The sequence below is a fragment of the Pyrus communis genome, chromosome 1, assembly GCF_963583255.1.
Source record: "Pyrus communis chromosome 1, drPyrComm1.1, whole genome shotgun sequence".
Taxonomy (NCBI): Eukaryota; Viridiplantae; Streptophyta; class Magnoliopsida; order Rosales; family Rosaceae; genus Pyrus; species Pyrus communis.
The window spans coordinates 26,812,263-26,835,640 of record NC_084803.1 but is presented as its reverse complement, the minus strand read 5'-3'; the positions used below and the strand labels follow the sequence as shown (position 1 = coordinate 26,835,640).

Below are 23,378 nucleotides of genomic sequence, written 5' to 3'. Positions count from 1 at the left end.
GGTTCTCAAGCTCAATGAACTCACCTATTTCCTTTTAAAGGAGTCAGATATTGGCTTCCGACGTGAGGCAAGGTGGTACCCCCTGTATCTGTACCCAGAAATAGACCATGTTCAGCTCTATTTCATCCAGGGTCAGTTCCTTAGGTCACATTTTTACTGAAAAGTTTAGTTTCATGGTAACTGGCTAAAAATCTTTGCCACTGTACTTTCGTCATGAACTGTTACGATGAACGTTTTGTTCTTTACCCATTTGATTTGAACTTCCCCAAACTCTTTCTATGAGGACCTTAGAATGTTTCGAACGTCCCACTTGTTCAAATTTTTGTTGACCAGTGCCGTTTCAACCAACTCTACCCCATGTTCCATGGTCGATAGATCCATGGACTTATCAAGGTAAACCACCAAGTCTTCAACTACCTGCTCTACCATATGTTCCTCTCTGTACCTAGTGCTATGGACCACTTGAACAGATGTATGAAGTAGATAGATTGTAGAGGCCTTATCCAGTTTGTCTCTGGACGTGCTGGTATATTTTTCCTTCTTAACTTCTTTCCAGTTTGTTTGATTACTAAATAGCAAAAATACCCATAATATCGATGTTGGGAAGTACCTTATTTCTTTACTCAAAATCATCTTGGCACTTTATTGTTAGGTTTTGGGTTGGTTGAAACTTTCCCAACTGCAATAAATGCTGGGGTTGGCAGACGTCATTTACCTCCCCCCATCTGTCGGATTTGCAAGATTAGGGACCTACCCGCACATACCTCTGGTGGGATAGAAAGATGATTTGGCCTTAATTCTTCCTCACCGATTGCACTTGTACTCTGATAGGATCAAAGGTAGTTGTGGGTTTATTGCCTCCTCACTGACTGCAATTAATTGTCATACCCACTTCCTCTTAGCTAGGTTAATTAATTTTTAGAAAGAGCAATTACTGACCAGATCCATTCCTCTTAGCTGGATAAACTCATTGTAGATTAGCAATCTACCCACTTGGAGAGGCAATCAAGGGTGATAGGGTGAAAAGAGTAGCAAAAGGAGTAAATGCGGGGTATAGAGCACCAAATCACCAACTTCACTTTTAGTCTCACAACAGAGAAAAGGAAACACTCACAAATGAGGCTTTCACGGAGGAAAGAAGTGGCTCTCACAGCGGAGAGAAGTTTAAGTTTTTTGAGAATCTTTTATAAAGACTTTAAAGCACAATTGTACGAGCAGTACCTATGATCCTCAGTCTGAGGGAAAGGGATCCTCTTTGGATCCCTTCCACCAAATTCAACCAATCAATCAATCTGGGTCTTTGAAATTTGATGCAACGGCTACAAACAGGGGGGCTCCTTTAAAAGTTATAATAACTTTAGCCGTTGGAAGGGCCCGGATTAGGTGATTGGGTGGATTTGGTGGAAGGGATCCGGAGAGGATCCCTTTCCCAGTTTGAGGGCCAAACATGGTCGTCAATTGTACTTTTGGAGCATTACCTACCGTGTTTTGTTGGAGACAAAACTTCTTGGTTATATCTCATATATTTTGGGATGATTGGTGGCAATATGTATGCTTCCACTAAGATGTATCATCGTTTCAATAACGAGCTAGCACCAATATAATATAGTTTGTTTCATATCTTAAGCCAAGGTTGGACAAGTGGCATGCATATTGATTCTCCATCCTCGGATAATACTACGAGACTAAATTTATAGATAAAATTTGCAAACTAAATGATTTGTCACCAATAAGAATGAGCACGTTTATCAACGTTTAAGTATTAACTCAATCATCAACTAATATGTCATTTAGTTTACAAAATTTTGTTTACAAATTCAGTCCCCTAGCATTAACCCCTCCATCCTCTAATGAAATCTACCATTTTCACCATTAAAAAATGAACGAAATACCACTTAAGCAGCCATTAAAACTGTTCAAAATGAATGCCATAGAAGTATTTCCTACAGTTTGAACACTAATAGTGATTGTTTACAACATTTCTCGTATTTACTACTTTTATGTAAATTGTCATCTGTCATGACATAGTTACTCTAACTAATAGTTAAGCTATTTGACTGAGATGAATAAATAGGATAAGAAATGACTGGGTTAACTTTTCTTTTTCCTAGTATTCGTATTGTAACCTTAACATTTTTTCGGTTATCGGTTTTTATGTCCACCCTTATTTTGATTTGTCAAAAAGTATATAGTTTCTGAATGTACTTTTTTTTTTTTTTGACAAAACTCAGCGCCAATTTTTTACGGCGGGAGTTTACCTCTAACCTCTAAGTATGAAAAATAGGGTTTTTATCACAAATGATCTCTGAAATTGACCCTCACCATCAAGATGGTCCTTGAAATTAAAAATCAATCAATGTAGTCCTTGAAAATAGGTGTTGCAAATTAATGTGGTCATTTTGTCCCAATTCTGTTAAAAAATATGTTAAGTGCTGATGTGGCATATAAATGAGCCCCATAAGTTCTTTTTTCTCACAAATGGTCGTTGAATTTGACTCACGACATCAAAATGGTCCCTAAAATTGACCCGCGACATCAAAATGGTCACTGAAATTGAAAATTGATCAACGTAGTCTTGCAAGTAAGCGTCTCAAATCAATGTAGTCTTTCCGTCATACTTCTGTCAAAAATTCTATTACGTGCTGATGTGACACATAAATGGGTCACACAAGTCTAATTAAATTTAAAAAAAAATTACAAATAGGCTTAATAATTTAATAGTTAATAAAAAATTTGTCAAAACCCCAGTCTTGCAATCACCTTTGATCCCAGTCCACATTTTTATACCTCATTCGCTCTATTCTCTAAAATAAAAATAAAAAAAGTAAAAATCTCAATACACCCATCTTTACACACTTTGACGCCCTTCCTTAATTGAACCTGGATTGAGATCACCTTTGGTGATGGCTTGGCCCATTAGCAACGACTTTAGGACATCACCTTTAACATTTAGGTGATCAACATCCTCACAACCTTAATTTGGGAGAGCTTGTTCGACGCTTCCTTGGTGGTCTGGTGATGCAAAGAACGACGAGATCTGCCTTGAGATAATGAGATTATAACCGAGGTGCGTCCATTGTAGGTTGAAAACTATTTCCACACCCCCTCTTAGGCCTTGGTTAAGCCTTATGCCTTCGAGAATTTATGGGAGGGATCTATCTTCGGAGTAGGCCCTCCTACAAGAAAAAAAAATTTCATTGTGCAAAAGGTATTTAGATAATTTTTTTTAATTAATTATTAAACCCATATCAGCACATAACAAATTGTGGCAGAAGGATCATATTGATTTGCAACACCTACTTACATTGGTTGATTTTCAATTTCAGGGACCATACTGATGGTGTGGGTCAATTTTAGGGACTATTTTGATGGTATGGGTCAATTTTAGGGACTATTTTGATGGTATGGGTCAATTTTAGGGACCATTTGTGATAAAAACCCATTTATGTGCCACCATTTTAGGGACCATTTGTGGGGCCCCCATTTATGTGCCACATCACACTTAACAGAATTGTAACGGAATGACCGATTTGCGACACCTATTTTCAGGGACTACATTAATTGATTTTTAATTTCTAAACCATTTTAATGGTAAGGGTCAATTTCATGAACCATTTATGATAAAAACCTTTAAAATGATGCTTCTATTATCTGAAGGAGGCAAGTCAACCTAATTACAAATGTTGTTTCTATTTTTCTGAAGGGTAATGTCATGGAGACTAAATTTGTAAACAAAATTTACAAATTAAATAAATTGTCACCAATAAGAATGAGCACATGTATTGACGTTTAAGTAATAACTCAATCATAAATTTTCATGTCATTCAATTTGCATTACGCTTTTGTGAATCATAATTTGTATTAGTCACAGAGAAAGAGATATAACATCAACTTTTTTTTCGTATATGATTGTACCAATGGTAAATACATCTAACAAGAAAAAGTTTCATAACCGAACCAAACAACAATTTCATAATAAATGGAAAAATATATATGGTAAAAGATGTAAATGAAACCATCATCTCGACGAGGGAGTAGTTTATTGAGCATAGCTAGACCATTGCTGCATTGGAAAATCAGCAGTACTAGTACTGTTGTCACTTACGGATGGTCCGACGGGAAGCCATGACCGAGCCCCAAAGAGTGAAGACAACGGAGGTGGTGATAACGAAGAAGAAGAGGAAGACGAAGAAGCAGCAGCCTCAGCAACAGCAGAGGATGATAGAACCATCTGATCATAAAGGCTCATAGGTTGCCTCTGCATATCAACCAACTCAGAATAGCTAACAAGATTTCTTGAGGTTGAAGGCACCTCGTCCGACGAATGGAATGCTTGAGAGTGAACAATCGGCTCACAGGATGTGGCAACGGACAAAAGGGTATTTTGAGGAGCAGAATTGCTCAACTGGGTCGGCGGAGGAACGGCGGTTGACGACAGGAGTCTGACGTTTTCAGGGAAGTTGAGTTTGGCCTTGTTGCCTCTGAATCGGAGGGCAGCTTGATCGTAGGCTTGGGCGGCGGCTTCGGCTGTTTCAAAGGTGCCTAACCACACCCTGGCAGCCTTGAAGGGGTCCCTAATCTCAGCTGCCCATTTTCCCCACGGTCTTTGTCTCACTCCTCTGTATCTTCTCCTTATTGGCTCTGCTATTTCGGGCGCACTGTATACATATCTACTACTTGGAGTTGGAGATGGAGTTGGAGGGATTGCTGTTGTGGTTGTCCTGGTGCTTAAGCCTTCTGCGGATATTGGTCAAGAGAAAAAGTCATTTTTTAACTAAATTGGTCTGTCCCAACGCCACGCATTTTGCGTGAAGGAGAGAGCTTACAGAAACTGCATGCCTTTTGTAAATTTTTTTTTTTTTTAAAATAAGTAGAAAAGAACAGATAAGTATAAAGAAACAACAAAATCACAATTATTCACATATTGGTTAAACAAATAAGTGTTTAAACAAATTAAACATTAACTAAACTATGATATTAGTCTCATTCTTTAATTGAACTGTTCTGCCACTCTACGTGCAGAAGAGAGCTTCTGAAAAATTTCCGCGTTTTGTAATTTTATTTATCTTTGAAGATAAGTGGACAGGAACAAGCAAACAAAACCGCTAGAAACAACGAATCATAGTTGTTCTTATTTTGGAGTATTTAAGTAACTTCATGTGTAAGGAATTAGAAGCGTGCACGACTTTCGTACAATTAGAACAACTTAGAAGGAGATTTTCTTTTGCTTTAATCGCAAGTCACTCTATCGTGTTAAATGTAAAAAAGAAATTACCTCCAAAAGCAGAGGATGGCCCCTGAATGTGCTGTGGAAATTCATCGAAAGCTCTACAAAGCCTTGTAACCGACTCGGACAACGGACCGCCGCCGCCGCCGCCTTCTTCCTCTTCCTCTTCTTCTCTTCCTCTTTTAGTTCCAACACTGCCACATGAACTAGTCCTTGAATCAGAATTAACACCTGCAGCAGCCACCTCATTTTCGTCTCCGGCCACCACATGCGTCAAGGCCGATACCATCGCCGACATCTCTCTCTCCCAATCCAACTGCAACAGCATTGACGATGCGGCCGACGCTAATATCCCACTTCCACCACCGCCAGCCCGCTGTCGTTGCTGATGTGAAATAAGCAGGGGTTCATTGAGCCATTCTCCAATGTTATGATGTCCTCCTTGTCCCTCCTCAATGTTGGTGCGCCTTGCGGCACGTTGGTCGCTATTACCTCTTGAATTCGCCACCTTTAATACACACATATAGAAATAGATATGATTGATGAGATAATATTTGTTGATATATCTATCTGTATCTACCCAACAAAACTATAAGCACACACAACACAACATACAAAACCAAGTTTACTACTGTTTACGTGCAAATTCTCTCTCGTCAAGAAAACCAACACGCCCCCGCCCCCAGACACGCAGACTTGTTACTTATAGCTTTGAACCGTCATCTAAATATAATATATTATATATATGCAATTTATAGCTGGGACTAGCAGATCGATTTATATAAACGCTGTCATGGGAATCATGTCGGTTAATTCAAAGGAAAATTAATAAAAAATTTTTGAAAATTTTGAGTTTTAATTTTTTAGGATAAAAATATGATTTGTTGTTAAATTAAACAGTACCATGAGTTTTTCATTAAAATTCTCTTAATTCAATTGGTCCATCTTCATGCAGATGGAACCCATTATTTAAAAATATTAAATGTTAAAAATGGATTTTTATCAAAAAAAAAAAATGTTAAAAATGGATAAATATATACAGGAAGGAATTTTATCGAGTCAAAAGAGGCAGTATGAACTTAGAACACAAAGTGTGAACATACAGATGCCGACAAATATATATGTGACAGGCTGGCGTATAGGAATTTTTTTTTTTTTGTGGTGGGTGGTGGGGCGGGTTGGTTGTGGCGGTGTTTGGGGTCAGAGGGAATCAATCAACCAACATGATGGTTTCGAGTAGAGTCCGATCAGTCGACATGAACTATTAACTTGGTTTGTTGCGACATGGATTAATCTCTTACTACCAACAACCTAGTGAAATGAAACCAGTTTCCTTAACTTTGAAAGTCAAGGGGCTCAAGTTTGTACATCCCGGTTATTCAATTAAAGAAAAATATAACTTTAAGCGAAGAATTGATTTGGGATTGTGATGCTTTTATAAAATAAAATAAAAACAGCTTATTAAAAAGAGAATTGTTATTAGCACTCTAAAAATCTTATTTTACACTCCTCATAAGTGTATTTTTTTTCTTTCTAATTATGGAAAACTTGGAGTGCCAAATGAGATTTTTGGAGTGCTAATAACAAATCCTGTTAAAAATTGTGGAACATTACATATGTTTGGCAAAATAAAAAAGAAAGGTCTTTTTAAAAAACTGTTCTTAGTAGAATAGTATAGAAAAGCAGAAGTAAAGTCTTTTATGCTTCTAAATTTTTTTTTTTTATTTCAAAGTATAGTAATCGTGTTTGTTTAATGAAATTTTCAAATAGCAAATGTATCCCCACACATTTTACAAAATTACAATCATTGGCCCTATATTATTCTCTTTGATAATTATCATATTATATTAAATACTATGTCATATTTAGTCATTTAACATATTTACAGTAATTTATCTATAAGTTTACTAAACATTCGGATACTATTTTTTTGTTAAAAGTACTATTACAAAAAAAATTTATCAAACACTCAACAATTTTATTGTACAGTTGTTTATTTTCATATCACAACAAAAGCAGGTTCTTATAAAGCATATCAATACTAAACTAGCCTGTAATATACCGACTTGTGTTTAGTTAATGTGTTGTATATATTAGGAGTATTTACAGTTCTTTTTATCACATTTGAAATCATTAATTAGATTCTCCATTTTCTTGCGTTCCATGTCGACCCACGTCTTTGATGGAAGGGCAATTTACAAATTGGTTGCACATGACAATGACGGTGTTGCCTGGTTCCAAATATTATATGGATATCAAGTCAACCTTGATTTGAGCATGAGCAACTTGTTTGTTATTGTTGTTCTGAGAGACGCAATTGGTTTACGCGTTTACTTTTTAAATGAATGAATGGATATACTACAGTAGTCACCGCTAACTCGATCGGTCCACAGTTTTACATGTTCAATTCAAAAGAGCAAGTGGGGAAGGAGGTTGCTGCGTCGAAGGAAGGGAGTTCTCATGAGTTTGCCTTTGATTATTTTTTGAAGTTTCAATGTAAAATTAATTAGTAGTATAGGCTAATTTAATTATTTATAAATATATGTAAAGTTTTTTTTTCGATATGAAATTTATATTTTCAAATTTTTTTTTTTTACATGTGATTAACTTTTAAACTTAGCACGTGAACAACATAAATCGGACAACGTAGATCACGTGTGGCTATTGAGCTTCACACAATGGAACAACATGCTTTAATACTAACAAGAAAGTTGGGGAAATCCAATTGGTATGAGAAATAGCCGAATTATTTATAGGTAATGCTAGAGAGACCCAAAATTTTAAACCAAATAATGTGTCATTAATAGAAAATAAGTACGTTAATTAACATTTAAGTGATAATCCAATTTTCAACAACATCAATTAGTTTACAAAATTTGGTCTCCCTATCATTAAACTTATGTATAACCATATGCAAAATCTCTCTCTTTTCTAATATGAGATTCATAATCTCAACAAAGGGCGGTTGGGGAGTGATGGTGACGGCTACGGCGAGTAAGAGAGCTTTTGTTCCCCAAAATCCAATTGCATAACCGTCACAAACAACTTTAATTGATCTAGGGAATCCATGAAGCAATGGTGACAAAAAGAATTACTTGTAAATCTTTTCATTTTCCCATTCAATCCGATCCTCATCATTCGTCGTTGTGCGTGGCCATTTCATAGCAGATAAGAATTCACTCTGCACCTGATTCTCAATAACTTCCCGCAGTTGTGGGTAGAGTACGATTTACCCCATATTCATGGGCGTTCTTTTTCCTGCTACTGTTATGCATTTCCTTACCAAAACATACTCATTGAGGGTTGCAGACAGGTAGGCGGTTCATAAAAGCCATTACCACCCGTCACTGCTCAGTATTACAGTCTAATGGTATTTCTCTTCACTTGTAAGTGAGAAGTCTTAGGTTGATTTTCACTAAAAACAAATTGTTAGATTGTTGGAGCAATATTAGAAAATATGAAAAATAACAGTATAATTCCAAACATAATAATCATAAAGAAATTAACAAGATCAATTATATATGAGATCAATATAAACAACTAGAGAGAAAGTTGGAAAAACTGACAAACTTGGAGGGTGAGGCTTGCATAAATGCAATGTCCTAAAGACAGAATTTCGCCCTTACTCTTGTGCTTGTAGTTCGGTAGGCGTCCGTCTCCCAGGATTCAACAATCTATAATCCAAAGTCAAAGCACTTCAATCTTCGGACTTTGGCAAACTTCATATATTCCGTACTCTCAAGACACGATATATTATAATATGAAACATTGTAATATAAACTTTTAATAATTGAATGAAAAATATTGTTAACCAATTTCTTAGAAAGGTTATGTTGTTTAGGTGTATTCCCTTGATAAGTGATGTATACCTATAAATGAAAAGTTACATCTCTTTAATAAGTAGAAATTGGATTCTATATAAACCCATGAAACCATTGGTATTATATATAGAAAATTAGAGTTAATTTTTCCTCTTGAGAAATAGGGTTTTCCCACTTTGTTTCTCTCATGCTTTGTGAGTCAAATTCCTAGTCGTGTCTTGAGAGTACAACATATATAAAGTTCGGCAGAGTCCGAAGATTGAAGTGCTTTGACTTCGAATTATAGATTGTTGAATCCTGGAAGATGGACACCTACCGAACCACAAGCACAAAGTAGGGGCGAAATTCTATCTTCAGGACATTGCATTTATGCAAGCCTCAATCTCCAAGTTTGTCAATTATTCTAACTTTCTCTCTAGTTGTTTATATTAATCTCATATATAATTGATGTTGTGAATTTCTTTATGATTATTATCATTGAAATTATATTGTTATTTTTCATATTTTCTAATATTGCTCCAACAATCTAAAGATAGAAACTTATTTGGAGTAATTAGAAAAATATGTGATTGTAAGATGTATATGTAGTTTACGGGAAAAGCAAGAGGGAATGTAAGAATGGTGTGATTTTAAAATCTGGCAGCTATTAAGGCAATAAGTCAGTACCTTTTGGTAAAGAAAGACTGAAAGACACAAATGAATGGCGTGTCTGTTTAATACTTGTGTTTCATATACACAATCATGTTTGTAACTCTGATTTGAGGTTTTATGATTATATGTTTTGACTTGATTGAATTAGCACATATATAGAATGATGAGCACTTCCTGATAAATGAGTAACATGTGAAGGCAACTACAAAAATGAGTCTTGCTCATAAGCCATGTTAGTCATGGATAAAATCAAAGCCAATTCCTTGCGAAGAATTATACACTAAAAGTGTGGGGGTCCTAGTAAAAGGAATGATGAGAGTAAGCATACAAAATTAAATTAGACATGATTAAATTAGACATGATGATGCTTATTAAGTAAGTATATAAATGGTCATGCATGTTAGTCATAATAAGGAAATGATGGAAGCCAAGAAGTGCTTTTCCCATAATGGCTAGTGAGGCATGAAGGCCTAGGAAGATAGATACATAAGGTCTATCTTAATTGTTTCCTACCTTTTAAAGAACAAAACATGTTCGATTTAACAATAACGTTAGAAATTAACCACAATTATCGAAGAATTGTGGGGGTAGCTTATCTATTTTTGAGATATGAGATTTACTTACAAAGAATGGAAACATAATTTGCTAATTGGATGAAACAATCAAAATGTCATCCCTTGTAATGAGTAATTGTTTAAGGTATGGTAAGGTTATAGACCTTCTATAGATACCTTAAATGTGGGGGAAGTCTACTTCCTAGTGTTAGCAAATGGATTGTGCACACCATTAAAAATAGTCAACCTAGTAGTGGATCCAATTATTAAAGGTTAGACTAGAGAGTAAGTTGATCATCGAGGGGAATGAGGCTAAAGCCAACATAACTAATGAATCAGCCGAGCGGAAACCTAACTTAGTTGATTGGAGATCCCATGGTCTAAGTTCAATAGGCAAACTGGTTAGGCATGATTCAAAGAAGTTAACACACTATATATCTCATTCCTATGGTGGAAGAAGTGTGTTGTCTGCAGAAGTTTTAGGATGTATATTTATACTTAGACAGTGATATCTTATAAATAAGAGGAATATAGCAGACTATTCTTAATCAGTGGTCACCTATGTGAAAGTAGAAGTGGGTCACTTCTATGAGTATGAGATGACTAAATTCTTTAAAGCTCTCATGAATCCGGGATTTGTTCAGGACCAAAATGAACACAACCGTATGAACCGGAATATATTAGGATTAGTGGTGTGTGTTGCTTATTGTCTTGGTTTACTACTGCGGTGAACAGTTCAAGATTCTATATTCACTGAGCCACCAAGCAAATCCGATAAGTATTCACTAGGGTGAGTTCAAGTCCAAAAGACACATCTCCCGATGCATCTCTTATCCGCCTGTACTCTCAAATTCTTCCTAATTTTTCATTCATGTGGGGGATTGTTGGAAATTATATATTATAATATGAATGTAATATATAATTTTAATAATTGAATGAAAAATATTGTTAACCAATTTCTTAGAAAGGTTATGTTGTTTAGGTGTATTCCCTTGATAAGTGATGTATACCTATAAATGAAAAGTTACATCTCTTTAATAAGTAGAAATTGGATTCTATATAAACCCATGAAACCATTGGTATTATATATAGAAAATTAGAGTTAATTTTTCCTCTTGAGAAATAGGGTTTTCCCACTTTGTTTCTCTCATGTTATGCGAGTCAAATTTTGAGTCGTATCTTGAGAGTACAGCATATATAAAGTTTGGCAGAGTCCGAAGATTGAAGTGCTTTGACTTCGGATTATAGATTGTTGAATCCTGGAAGATGGACGCCTATCGAACTACAAGCACAAGAGTAGGGGCAAAATTCTATCTTTAGGACATTGCATTTATGCAAGCCTTAATCTCCAAGTTTTTCAATTATTCTAACTTTCTCACTAGTTGTTTATATTAATCTCATATATAATTGATGTTGTGAATTTCTTTATGATTATTATCATTAGAATTATATTGTTATTTTTCATATTTTCTAATATTGCTCCAACAAGTGAGAAGTCTTAGGTTGATTTTTGTTAAAGACAAATTTGAACCACATTATTTCTAGTCCATTATGAGGCTAAACCTACCTCCTCCCTCCTAGTGTAGATAAACATCGTTTGTTAAAAAAAATAAAAATATACCTTCATTTTGCCAAAACCACAAGTATCATTTCAACAGGTTTTATCACTATAAATACTTTTTAAGTTGATGGCAGATGTCTTTCAATATACACACTAACCGTCCTGGAAAGTTTTACGTTTCCTCTGATTGTCGTAGGTACTCTTTCAGATTGATTTTCCAAATCCGTTTACTATGTACTACTTTTTTACCATGATGTTCATCATCGGGTTTCTAGGTTGATGTGTTCTGAGGTTGAAGATGTTACAGGTGTTGCTATCACGGTTATGGTGCAGACTTAAGATAAATCTGGTTTACGTTGCTTCATGCGTGCGCTATTTTTTTCGTCGTAAAAGTTTTGTCTCAAGTGGTTTTCTTCGGGAGGACTTTGTAATTTATAGTTAGTTGTGTTGATATTTTTCAGACTATTTTTGTTTTATGCCCTGTGATATGGTAATTAGATAGCGTGTCTTTTAATTAAGATGCAACTTTAATTATTGATATTCATGTTTGAATTTTAAATAGATATTATGCTATCCTACATACTACCTTATAATGTTTAATAAATCATCTTATTCTTCAAAATAAAAAAGGCGTTGAATGCACACGTTGCAAGGCTAAACTCACGCTTCTACATCTATAATAGAAGGTTCTTTTTGAGTACGATTCGGCATCCCTAGTACATTTCATCAGTGGGAGTAAGAAGAATGTCTCTTGGTCTATATTTCCGTTACTCCGCCAGATTTGGAACCTCCGACACCGCTTCAGCTTCTCTAAGGCTATTTCCAACCGAAGGGGCTATGTTCAGCTCTCGTCTAGATTATACCCTTGCAAAAAAAAATTTTAATGAACAGTGTCATGCCATATTTATATACCATCTCTAACCAAAGGGGCCAATTTTTCAGTCCCCTCAATAATTTATTATTTTAAGTTTGCTCTTTACTTTAGGGAATTTTAACGAAAAACTCCCGGTACTGTTCACTTTAACGAAAAACCATATTTTTACACTAAAAAGTCAATCCTAGTACTATTCACTTTACCCTTTATTTTGTCCTTATCATTAAAACTCAAAGTTTTTCAAGCCTTTTTCATTAGATTTCCTTTAATTTTATTGGTTAATTGAATTAAACTACCATATTAAAATAAGGATTTTGAACATATTTTGAGTGCAACTTGTCGCTAAATGAAAAAACCTCCAGATTTCTTATCCTTTGGTTGAATATGTGGCCATTTGAAAAAAATATTGAAAATTTTAAATTTAGATTATCATAAGAGGTAAGGGAGTGGTGCTTATGAGAGAATGCATCTTTTGATCGTTGAACTTTCACGCTCATATAGCGAGAAACTATTCCAATTTCTAAAAATAGCTCGGTAAATGAATGGTCAAGCAAGTGGCTGATGACAAGAATACATACCAGCGCGATTTCGATCCAGTGTCTGTGCCAACCCACTAGCTCCAAGAGGGTTTTAGAAATTATTATCAATATATAAATTGTAACATCTCACATCGCCTAGGGGAGTGGATCCTCTATGCTTTACATGTACATGCCCACCTTCTTAGTACAAGGTCTTTTGGGAGCTCACCGGCTTCGAGTTCCATCAGAACTTTGAAGTTAAGCGAGTAGCACACGAGAGCAATCCTAGGATGGGTGACCCACTGGGAAGTTCTCGTGTGAGTTCCCAGAAACAAAACCGTGAGGGCGTGGTTGGGGCCCAAAGTGGATAATATCGTACTACGGTAGAGTCGAGCCCGGGATGTGGTGGGGGTCCGGGTCAGAATGTGACATAAATTCCTTAAACCCAATTAAATTAATAAAAGCCCGGTTTACATTTTTAGGTAGTTATTTTGTTTTGGTTCAACCCGTAATCATATATGAAATAGCGGATGGTATAAATTTAGCAACATTTTTCCCTAGGATCCATTGCGGGAAAGGGATGATCTAGAACTTAGAAAAAAATGAAAACGAGTGAGAAATGGTGTGGAAATGGCTTAGGTATTTATAGGGGAAAAAAAATTAGAAGTTCTATTTTTTTTTTTTTTAAAAGGGCCCCTCAAACGGGCTACCTGGCTGACTAAGAATGGCCAGCCCGATGGGCAAAGGGCTGAAACTTGACTTGGTGGGTCTCTTTTTTTTTTTTGGCCCAGCCATTCATTAGAGTTGGATTTTGGAGCATTTCAGATTTAATTTTGCCCTACAGCCCTATATCCATCTCCATTGGAGATGGCCTAAATAGAGCTGGGTTCCCCACCAAGCGAATTTGATGGCTGATTGGTCGCCTTGCAATGTAGAAGAGGGACGTGTCTAAAAGTCTGGATTTCTAGGCCCCCATCTGCTCCATTCCATATCATTTCCATTGATGGACACCCTTGCCAACACTAACTTAGCTTTTGGATGCATGGTTCTTAAGGACAGTGACTCAGCTATGCTAGTAGTCTCCTCTATCTGTCCTTAAGTTCCCTGCCTCTCCTTTGTTATACTTTCTTTCTCTCTGGTCCTGCGGTTGACAGTTGATCTTGGCTTGTATTCTCTTTGGTTGTTAATGAAGAAGTATCTTTACTCAGGAAAAAAAAAAAAAAAAAAAGATCCCATACTTCCAAAAGTGCAAGTGTAAGGCTCTGCTTGTTCCTACGACAGAACTGTCTCAAACTAGTTTTAAATGCTAAGTTGTATTCGGCTTGTCATGAAATCAGTCATATAAAAATAATGAAGCGTTTGATATAATATAAAACTGATAAGTTGGATAATACATGAAAAACATTGTCCTATGTTAATGTCTCCTCATAATGGACTGTAACTTTTTAAAATATAATACATTGTTGAAAAGTCTAATGTCTGATGGCAATGAATGCCCACAAAGCAAAAGTCTTCTGCATGGGCAAAGTTTTCAATGCCCATGCAAAGTGAAATTGGAAAGTGAATTGTAATGTCAGAGGATAGGTTTTAAATTTCAGGATGCATTAACTGCATCAGTTTGGAGACGCTCTATAAATAGAGCACTCCGCATGTTTGTAAGTTACAAGAAAATAAGAAGAAGAAAGAAAACTAGAGAAAAATATCAGTAACATCATCTACTCCTCTGCCTTTTTATTTTCTGCCTGTGCTATAATTTTAGTATGGCATTTTACATCTACCTTGCACCCACCACTTAAAAGGTTATCTCTCAAACTTTAATCCTTTTATAACACGTTATCAGCACGAGTCTCTATATATAATTATTCTCTCATCTCTCTTCGCCGAACGAACGAAAGAAAGAAAAAAAAAATGTTTCCTTTAAGTTTTTACTGTTCATCTTCTTCCTCTGCCTCAACTGCGCCGTGTACCCTCGCGACGAATTGTTTGCTCCGTGCCTGCTCATAGTCCTCCAACTAACGGTTACATACATCTTTGATTACTTGTTTGGTGTAGAGATTGATTACTAACCCAGTATTTATTTATGTTAATTCTACTGCAATCCAAGATGGTGCGGTACAATCGCCCATCTTGAACTGCAAATTTATTCTTACTGCGATCCAAGACGGTGCGGTATCATCGCCTATCTTGGACTACAGATTTAATTTTACTGCAATTTTTAGGTGGAGCGGTATAATCGCACACCCTACCCTGCATATTTGAATTTACCTGCTGTTTAATTTCATTGCAATTTTATGTGGTGCGGTATAATCGCCCACGCTGCTCTGCATATTTAATTTTCCTGTTACTTGAGTGGTGCGGAATAATCGCACATTCTATATTACATTATTTCAATGAGAATGGTGCGGTACGATCGCCCTTCTCATTCACCCTGAAAATCTCGAGCCAGAAGTTTCGAGTGCTTATCATTTTGGCCTGAAGATCAAAATGAAAAATTTGTAAGAACCAGAAGTTCTAACATCATATTCCTTCAGGAATACATATTATTGCAAGTTCTTACACATCTCATTTTCTTTCAGAAAAGAAAATGGCGAACTTGGCGAAGCTTGAATTTGCTGCCCTGGATATTACCGGGAAGAATTACCTGACCTGGGTACTGGATACCAAGATCCATCTGGAAGCAGGGGATCTTGGAGATACCATCATGGAAGAGAGCAACTCATCCTCTCAAGATCGGGCAAAGGCCATGATTTTCATTCGCCGCCATCTTGATGAGGCGCTAAAGAGCGAGTACTTAACGGTTGAAGATCCGTTAGCTCTCTGGAATGCCTTGAGAAACAAATACAATCACCAAACAACGGTGATTCTTCCAAGGGCCCGCTATGAGTGGACTCATCTGAGGATCCAAGACTTCAAGTCAGTGGCAGAATACAATTCTGCATTGTTCAGAATTACCTCTCAGATGAAGCTCTGTGGGGATATTATTACTGAGGAGCATATGCTGGAAAAGACTCTCAGCACATTTCATGCCTCCAACGTGCTCCTGCAGCAGCAGTATAGAGCGCGAGGCTATACTGAGTACAACCAGCTGATATCTGTGCTCTTAGTAGCTGAACAGAATGATGAGCTCCTGATGAAAAACCATCATTCCCGACCTACTGGATCTGCACCATTCCCAGAAGTGAATGCTGCTTCCCTTGAAGTGAACGCCACATCCTCTGGTGGTGATAATCATAAACGAGGACGTGGCCACAAGCGAGGTCGATGGAATAGGAAAGGCAAGAATCATGGAGTTCAGTTTCACCACCAGGTTCCGAGGCATAATTCAAGCCCGAGCTTCAAAAATGCGAATCGCCACAAAGGCAAAGCTCATATGAATAATGCTCCTAGAAACCCTGAAGGAGCCTGCCATAGGTGTGGTGGCAATGGGCATTGGGCGCGTACTTGTCGTACCCCAAAACATCTAGTGGATCTGTATCAAGCCTCCCTCAAGGAGAAGGGTGTCGAGACCAACTTTCTCGACCAGGCTAGACCAATGGATATACCTGATCCAGTGTTTGACTTATCAGGGCAGTTGAACACAACTCATCTAGATGTTTCAGACTATATTGTGGAAAGGGGAAATGAAGTATATCGGTCTGATTGAATCATTAATGTACTTTTATTATGCTGAACTTGTAGTATTTTCAGATTCAATAAAAGTGGCATGTAAATTTCTTGTTATAACTTGCTTTTAATTCTGATTCTCTTACTCAGAGAGCATGGATAAAAATTGTGGTTATTCTCAGAACATGAGAAATGGCGGAGATATTTGTCTTGCAGACAGTGCAACCACACATACAATACTTCATGATCGAAAGTATTTCTCAAGCTTAATACCTACAAGAGTAGGGGTAACAACAATATCAGGACCTTCAGATGTAATTCAAGGTTCAGGGCAAGCCCAGATTATGTTACCAAATGGAACAATATTGTCCATACAGAATGCATTGTATGCTACTCGATCTACTCGAAATTTGTTGAGTTTCAAAGACATACGTCTAAATGGATACCACATTGAAACAAAAAGTGCAGAAAATGTGGAGTATCTATGCATTACCTCCAATGATACCCAGAAGCGTATATTGGAGAAGTTGCATGGTATGTCGAGTGGATTATATTATACATACATAAGGACAATTGAATCACATACTGTCATGAACCAGAAGTTCATTGATTCAAAGGTTTACATGCTTTGGCATAACCGTCTGGGTCATCCAGGATCTACCATGATGCGTAGGATCATTACCAACTCTAATGGACATCCATTAGTGAGCAGACACATTGCTGCCTTAAATGATAACCCTTGCAAAGCTTGTTCTCAAGGGAAGTTGGTAATTAGACCATCTCAACTAAAGGTTGATGCTGAATCCCCATCATTTCTACAAAGAATTCAAGGGGATATTTGTGGGCCTATTCAACCATTATGTGGACCATTTCGATATTTTATGGTTTTGGTTGATGCATCTACCCGATGGTCACATGTTTGTCTCTTGTCTACTCGGAATGTAGCCTTTGCGAGACTTCTTACTCAAATAATTAAGTTACGAGCACAGTTCCCAGATTATCCCATTAAGTCAATCCGACTTGATAATGCTGGTGAATTTACGTCTCAAACCTTTGATGATTATTGCATGACATTGGGCATTGATTTTGAACACCCTGTTCCTCATGTCCATACTCAAAATGGTTTAGCAGAAGCATTGATCAAGCGGCTTCAGTTAATAGCTCGCACTCTGCTTATGAAAACCAAATTGCCAGTCTCTGCATGGGGACATGCCATCTTACATGCTGCATCATTGGTTCGATTGAGACCTGTAGCCAACCATCAATACTCTTCAGTACAACTCGTGTTTGGACATCAGCCAAACATTTCCCATTTACGAGTTTTTGGTTGTGCTGTTTATGTGCCTATTGCACCGCTGCAACGCACTAAAATGGGACCTCAGCGTAGACTGGGAATTTACGTGGGTTTTGATTCACCATCTATCATTAGATATTTGGAACCCTTGACAGGTGATATGTTTACAGCTCGTTTTGCTGATTGTCACTTTGATGAGACAATTTTCCCGTCGTTAGGGGAAGAAAAGACCGTTCCAGAAGAACGGAAAGAGCTGACATGGGTTGTTCCCACCTTGTCTCATTTTGATCCTCGCAGCATTCAATGTGAAAATGAAGTGAGAAGGATCGTTCATCTTCAAAGCATTGCCAATCAAATGCCAGATGCATTTAATGATGCTATGAAAGTGACAAAATCACATATACCAGCTGCAAATGCACCTGCAAAAATTGATGTCCCTGTTGGACAAAATAAAGTGGCAGCAAATGATTCATCTGGTGTACGCCTGAAGCGTGGTAGACCCCAAGGTTCAAAAGATTCAGCTCCTCGAAAGAGAAAGTCGAGGGCACAACTGAATCCAAATGAAATCATTCAGGAAGAGAAAATGAATGATACATCCACAATTCATCATTCTGGACTTCCAGAAAAAGAAAATGTCCTTGATGAGACATCTGTCCCTGAAGAGACAGAAGTACATGAAAGCAAAGAAATCTCCATAAATTATGCATGTACAAATGAATTGTGGGATCGAAATGAAATAATCATCGATGATATGTTTGCATTTGCAGTAGCCACTGAAATCATCTTAAGTGATGATATTGAGCCCCGTTCTGTTGATGAATGCAAACAGAGACAGGATTGGCCTAAGTGGAAAGATGCAATCCAGGCAGAATTAAATTCCTTGGAAAAGCGGAATGTTTTTGGACCAGTAGTCCAAACCCCGCCTAGTGTAAACCCCGTGGGTTACAAATGGGTATTCACAAGGAAACGCAATGAGAAAAACGAGATCGCAAGATACAAAGCACGACTCGTTGCACAAGGTTTTTCTCAAAGACCTGGAATTGATTATGAGGAGACATACTCTCCTGTAATGGACGCAATTACGTTCCGTTACTTAATAAGTTTAGTGGTTTCAGAAAGACTTGACATGCGACTTATGGATGTCATCACTGCGTATCTATATGGAGAATTAGATACTGACATCTATATGAAAGTCCCTGAAGGACTTAAGTTGCCTGAAACAAGTAATAAACCACGAGGTATGCTCTCGATCAAATTAAAGCGATCATTGTATGGTCTGAAGCAATCTGGACGAATGTGGTATAATCGTCTCAGTGAGTATTTGATCAAAGAAGGGTATATCAACAATGTTATTTGCCCTTGTGTGTTCATTAAGAAATCCAATTCTGGATTCGCTATAGTGGCAGTATATGTTGATGATATGAATCTAGTTGGGACTCCTGAAGAGCTCAATAAAACTGCTGAATATCTGAAAAGCGAATTTGAAATGAAAGACCTTGGAAAAACAAAATATTGTCTCGGCTTGCAGATCGAGCATTGTGCTAGTGGAATTTTGGTCCACCAATCAGCTTACATTGAAAAAATTCTGAAGCGATTTGGTATGGACAAGGCTTATCCACTAAGCACGCCAATGGTCGTTCGTTCTTTGGACATTAAGAAAGATCCATTTCGTCCAAAAGAAGATGATGAGCTGGTCCTTGGTCCAGAAGTACCATATCTGAGTGCAGTAGGTGCTTTGTTGTATTTAGCACAATGTACTAGACCAGATATAGCTTTTTCAGTTAATTTGTTAGCAAGGTATAGCTCTGCTCCAACAATTCGCCATTGGAAGGGTATCAAAGATGTATTGCGATACCTTCGTGGGACAACAGACATGGGTCTCTTCTACTCAAAGAACTCCACAGATGACCAGGTCCTTGTTGGATATGCAGATGCTGGCTTCCTCTCTGATCCGCATAAAGCCCGCTCACAAACTGGATATGTGTTTAAGAATGGAGATACAGCAATCTCATGGCGCTCAACCAAGCAAACATTAGTTGCTACATCTTCAAATCATTCAGAAATACTTGCTTTACATGAAGCAAGTCGTGAATGTTCTTGGTTAAGATCAATGATCCATCATATCCGGAATTCATGTGGTCTAACTTCGAAGACAGACAATCCAACTGTCATCCATGAAGATAATGCAGCCTGTGTTGCCCAAATGAAGGAAGGATTCATCAAGGGCGATAAGACTAAACACATATCTCCAAAGTTTTTCAGTGCACATGAGCTTCAGAAGGCTAAAGTTATTGAAGTCAGACAAATCCGTTCAAATGAAAATCTGGCAGACTTGTTCACCAAATCTCTACCAAAGTGCACATTTCAGAAGTTAGTGCAAGGCATCGGATTACGTCGACTTACCAAACAGCTAAATTTGGAAAATGCGGAATCAGGGGGAGATACGTATCAGGGGGAGCATCCCTGATACATGCTTGTTGTACTCTTTTTCCTTCGATTAGGATTTTTCCCACTGGGTTTTTCTTATCAAGGTTTTGACGAGGCAACATAAGCATACTTGACACTATATCAACGATCCAGGAAAAGTTGTACTCTTTTTCCTTCGCTATGGTTTTTTCCCACTGGGTTTTTCCAAGCAAGGTTTTAACGAGGCAACTCATGTTGATATGTGGGCATCCAAGGGGGAGTGTTGAAAAGTCTAATGTCTGATGGCAATGAATGCCCACAAAGCAAAAGTCTTCTGCATGGGCAAAGTTTTCAATGCCCATGCAAAGTGAAATTGGAAAGTGAATTGTAATGTCAGAGGATACGTTTTAAATTTCAGGATGCATTAACTGCATCAGTTTGGAGACGCTCTATAAATAGAGCACTCCGCATGTTTGTAAGTTACAAGAAAATAAGAAGAAGAAAGAAAACTAGAGAAAAATATCAGTAACATCATCTACTCCTCTGCCTTTTTATTTTCTGCCTGTGCTATAATTTTAGTGTGGCATTTTACATCTACCTTGCACCCACCACTTAAAAGGTTATCTCTCAAACTTTAATCCTTTTATAACATACATGTCATTTTAAAACTATTTTGTATCATACTTTGGACTACAAATATTAGAGCAAATTCAGATTATACCATTTATTATATAGATATTAAGGAAAAATACTAATTTTAAGAAAAATTACTAAGCCCAACTAATTCTATTTGTATTAAGCTACAATTATGAGTACATTTACTTTTCTGCCCCCTTGCATCTCATGAGTCATCGACGCTAATGCTGGAAATTGTCATCCGCCACCAATGAATCAAGTCATTGTTCAATAGTGACATATTTACCTTCAATAATCTAAGTTCATTGTTTTTTTTTTTTTTTCTCCATGTATACAAATATATTAAACAACTTATGAGAAAATTCAACACCTAACATATTTTTCTAAAGGTCACTATTTAAATTCAACACCTAACATATTTTTCTAAAGGTCACTATTAAATAGTGACCTTGAGACTGGAAAAGTTTGATTGTGTTGAAAATGTGCCCTAAAATCAATCATATGATGATACTTTACAGACATTTCACATGTTAAACTAATCTAATTTAATATAAAGGGAAAAAATTATTGTTTTAAGCCGTCTCATATAAATGTTATATACTTAAATGATAAGTCCAAGGAATATGCAATTGGGAGAATGTGATATAAAGAAGTTAGATTCATGAGACCATTATCTTTCGTATACATATCCTAAATGTTCCTGATCATAGGATTGCCAATTGGGCATTGACAGTCCGTTAAGATCAGTACGTGCTATGTCTTCTCTTAGGGATAGTGACTGGTCTCGAGTCATTGGTGTGACTGACACCAAGACAAGCATGTAGGTGCTCAATAGAGAATGAGTCCACTGAATACGATCAACAAGGAGTTCTCATACTCATGTCACATGAGAATTCATGGTTGGGATAATGCAAAGTAGTCCTTTAACTTGAGGCATCATAGTTGTCTTGTGGTTAGATCCTTAATCTTTGACTATGTCAAAGTCACTCTGTCAAAGAGTGTCCACGGCATAGTTGGGGTTAAGCCACTTAGCCACAGAGGCAAGCGAAAGCGCAACAAGGGATCTCTAGCTTTCAAACCGTTTGAGGGAGAATACTCTATGATATGATTAAGAATCTTTGACCAGAGTATGAATGAGATTTAAGAAGTTGTTCCAAATTACATTCAAGGTAATCATATAAGTAAGAGAATCACATTGGATAGTAGACATGAATAAACTATCAAACCAAACAATGTGGTCAAGAGTATTGTATTAGAGAGAGACCGTATTGCATTGTAATCTTAAACTGAATAGGTTCTCCACCTCTTCTGATTAGCTTGGGTAGCCATGACATACTGCTAGGTGTCACTCATGGTTTTTGGAAGCCTTAAAGGTGAGTAATCACTAAAGGGAGAATTGAAAGTAAGTTTCAATTCACAATCGATTTGAAGAGTTCTAATCGCCCACTGCCTCGCTAAAAGGAACCTAATGAATCGTACACCGCGTACGGTATAGATTGAAGAAACAACAGAGATGAGTGAGGATAATTAAATGGTTTAATTATTTATGGTTAGGATTAATTAATATGTTAATTAATCAAATGAATATGTTCGTTATAGACCTCAGGTTAGTTTTGGGCTACAAGGCCCAATAGGATTTGAATGTCAAGCCCATTAACTCAAGTTGTATGACAACTTGAAAACACAAAGAGCTTGAAAGCTCAATGAACCCTTAATGGCCAGGCATATTGATGCGAGATTTATACGCACACAAATTAACCCTCTTTTTATCATTTGTAGTAAGTATGTAAGTAGGGATCGTTCTAGGCCGGGGATTAGGAGGGATTGCAAAATCACTTGGATTTGACTCAAAAACGTAAAAACACAATATAAGACACCAAACTAAACCATATTTTAAAAACACAAACTAAATTGATTTCTAATTAAATTGAACAATAAAGTAAAGGGGGGATTGTGTTTGGACGAGATTATATTAAATGGACAAATTGTAATTAAAGGCAAAACGTAAATATGAATGTGATGAAAATATGGATGATGGAATAGCCAAGGGGTTCTTCTCCACACATGTTACACTTGCATACAAGATTGATTCTCAGTTGGTCTTTCGATAAATTATGAAACTCAACGCCCCGGGTCAATTAGGTCCGCTTAAATTAACCGTCAAGTTTTCCTTAAGTTAATGAATTGGATGGGTTTGCGCAACGCAATTCACAACATTCTCCAAAAGTCCTTT

The 23,378-nt window shown here is 37.0% G+C and overlaps 2 protein-coding genes across 2 annotated transcripts; one reads left to right on the top strand and one right to left on the bottom strand.

The window, feature by feature from the left end:
• Positions 1-3,802: 3,802 nt before the first annotated feature.
• LOC137714299 (ethylene-responsive transcription factor ABR1-like) lies at positions 3,803-5,937 on the bottom strand. The gene is made up of 2 exons (XM_068453544.1): positions 5,276-5,937; positions 3,803-4,737 (listed from the first exon to the last, which is right to left on the bottom strand). Exons 1-2 carry the CDS (start codon positions 5,748-5,750, stop codon positions 4,040-4,042), a joined length of 1,173 nt encoding a protein of 390 aa, XP_068309645.1. The 5' UTR covers positions 5,751-5,937; the 3' UTR covers positions 3,803-4,039.
• Positions 5,938-15,907: 9,970 nt separating this feature from the next.
• Positions 15,908-16,849, top strand: LOC137725417 (uncharacterized). Its single transcript, XM_068464089.1, has 2 exons — positions 15,908-16,643; positions 16,773-16,849. The coding sequence occupies exons 1-2, from the start codon at positions 15,908-15,910 to the stop codon at positions 16,847-16,849; spliced, it is 813 nt and encodes a 270-aa protein (XP_068320190.1).
• Positions 16,850-23,378: the final 6,529 nt, after the last annotated feature.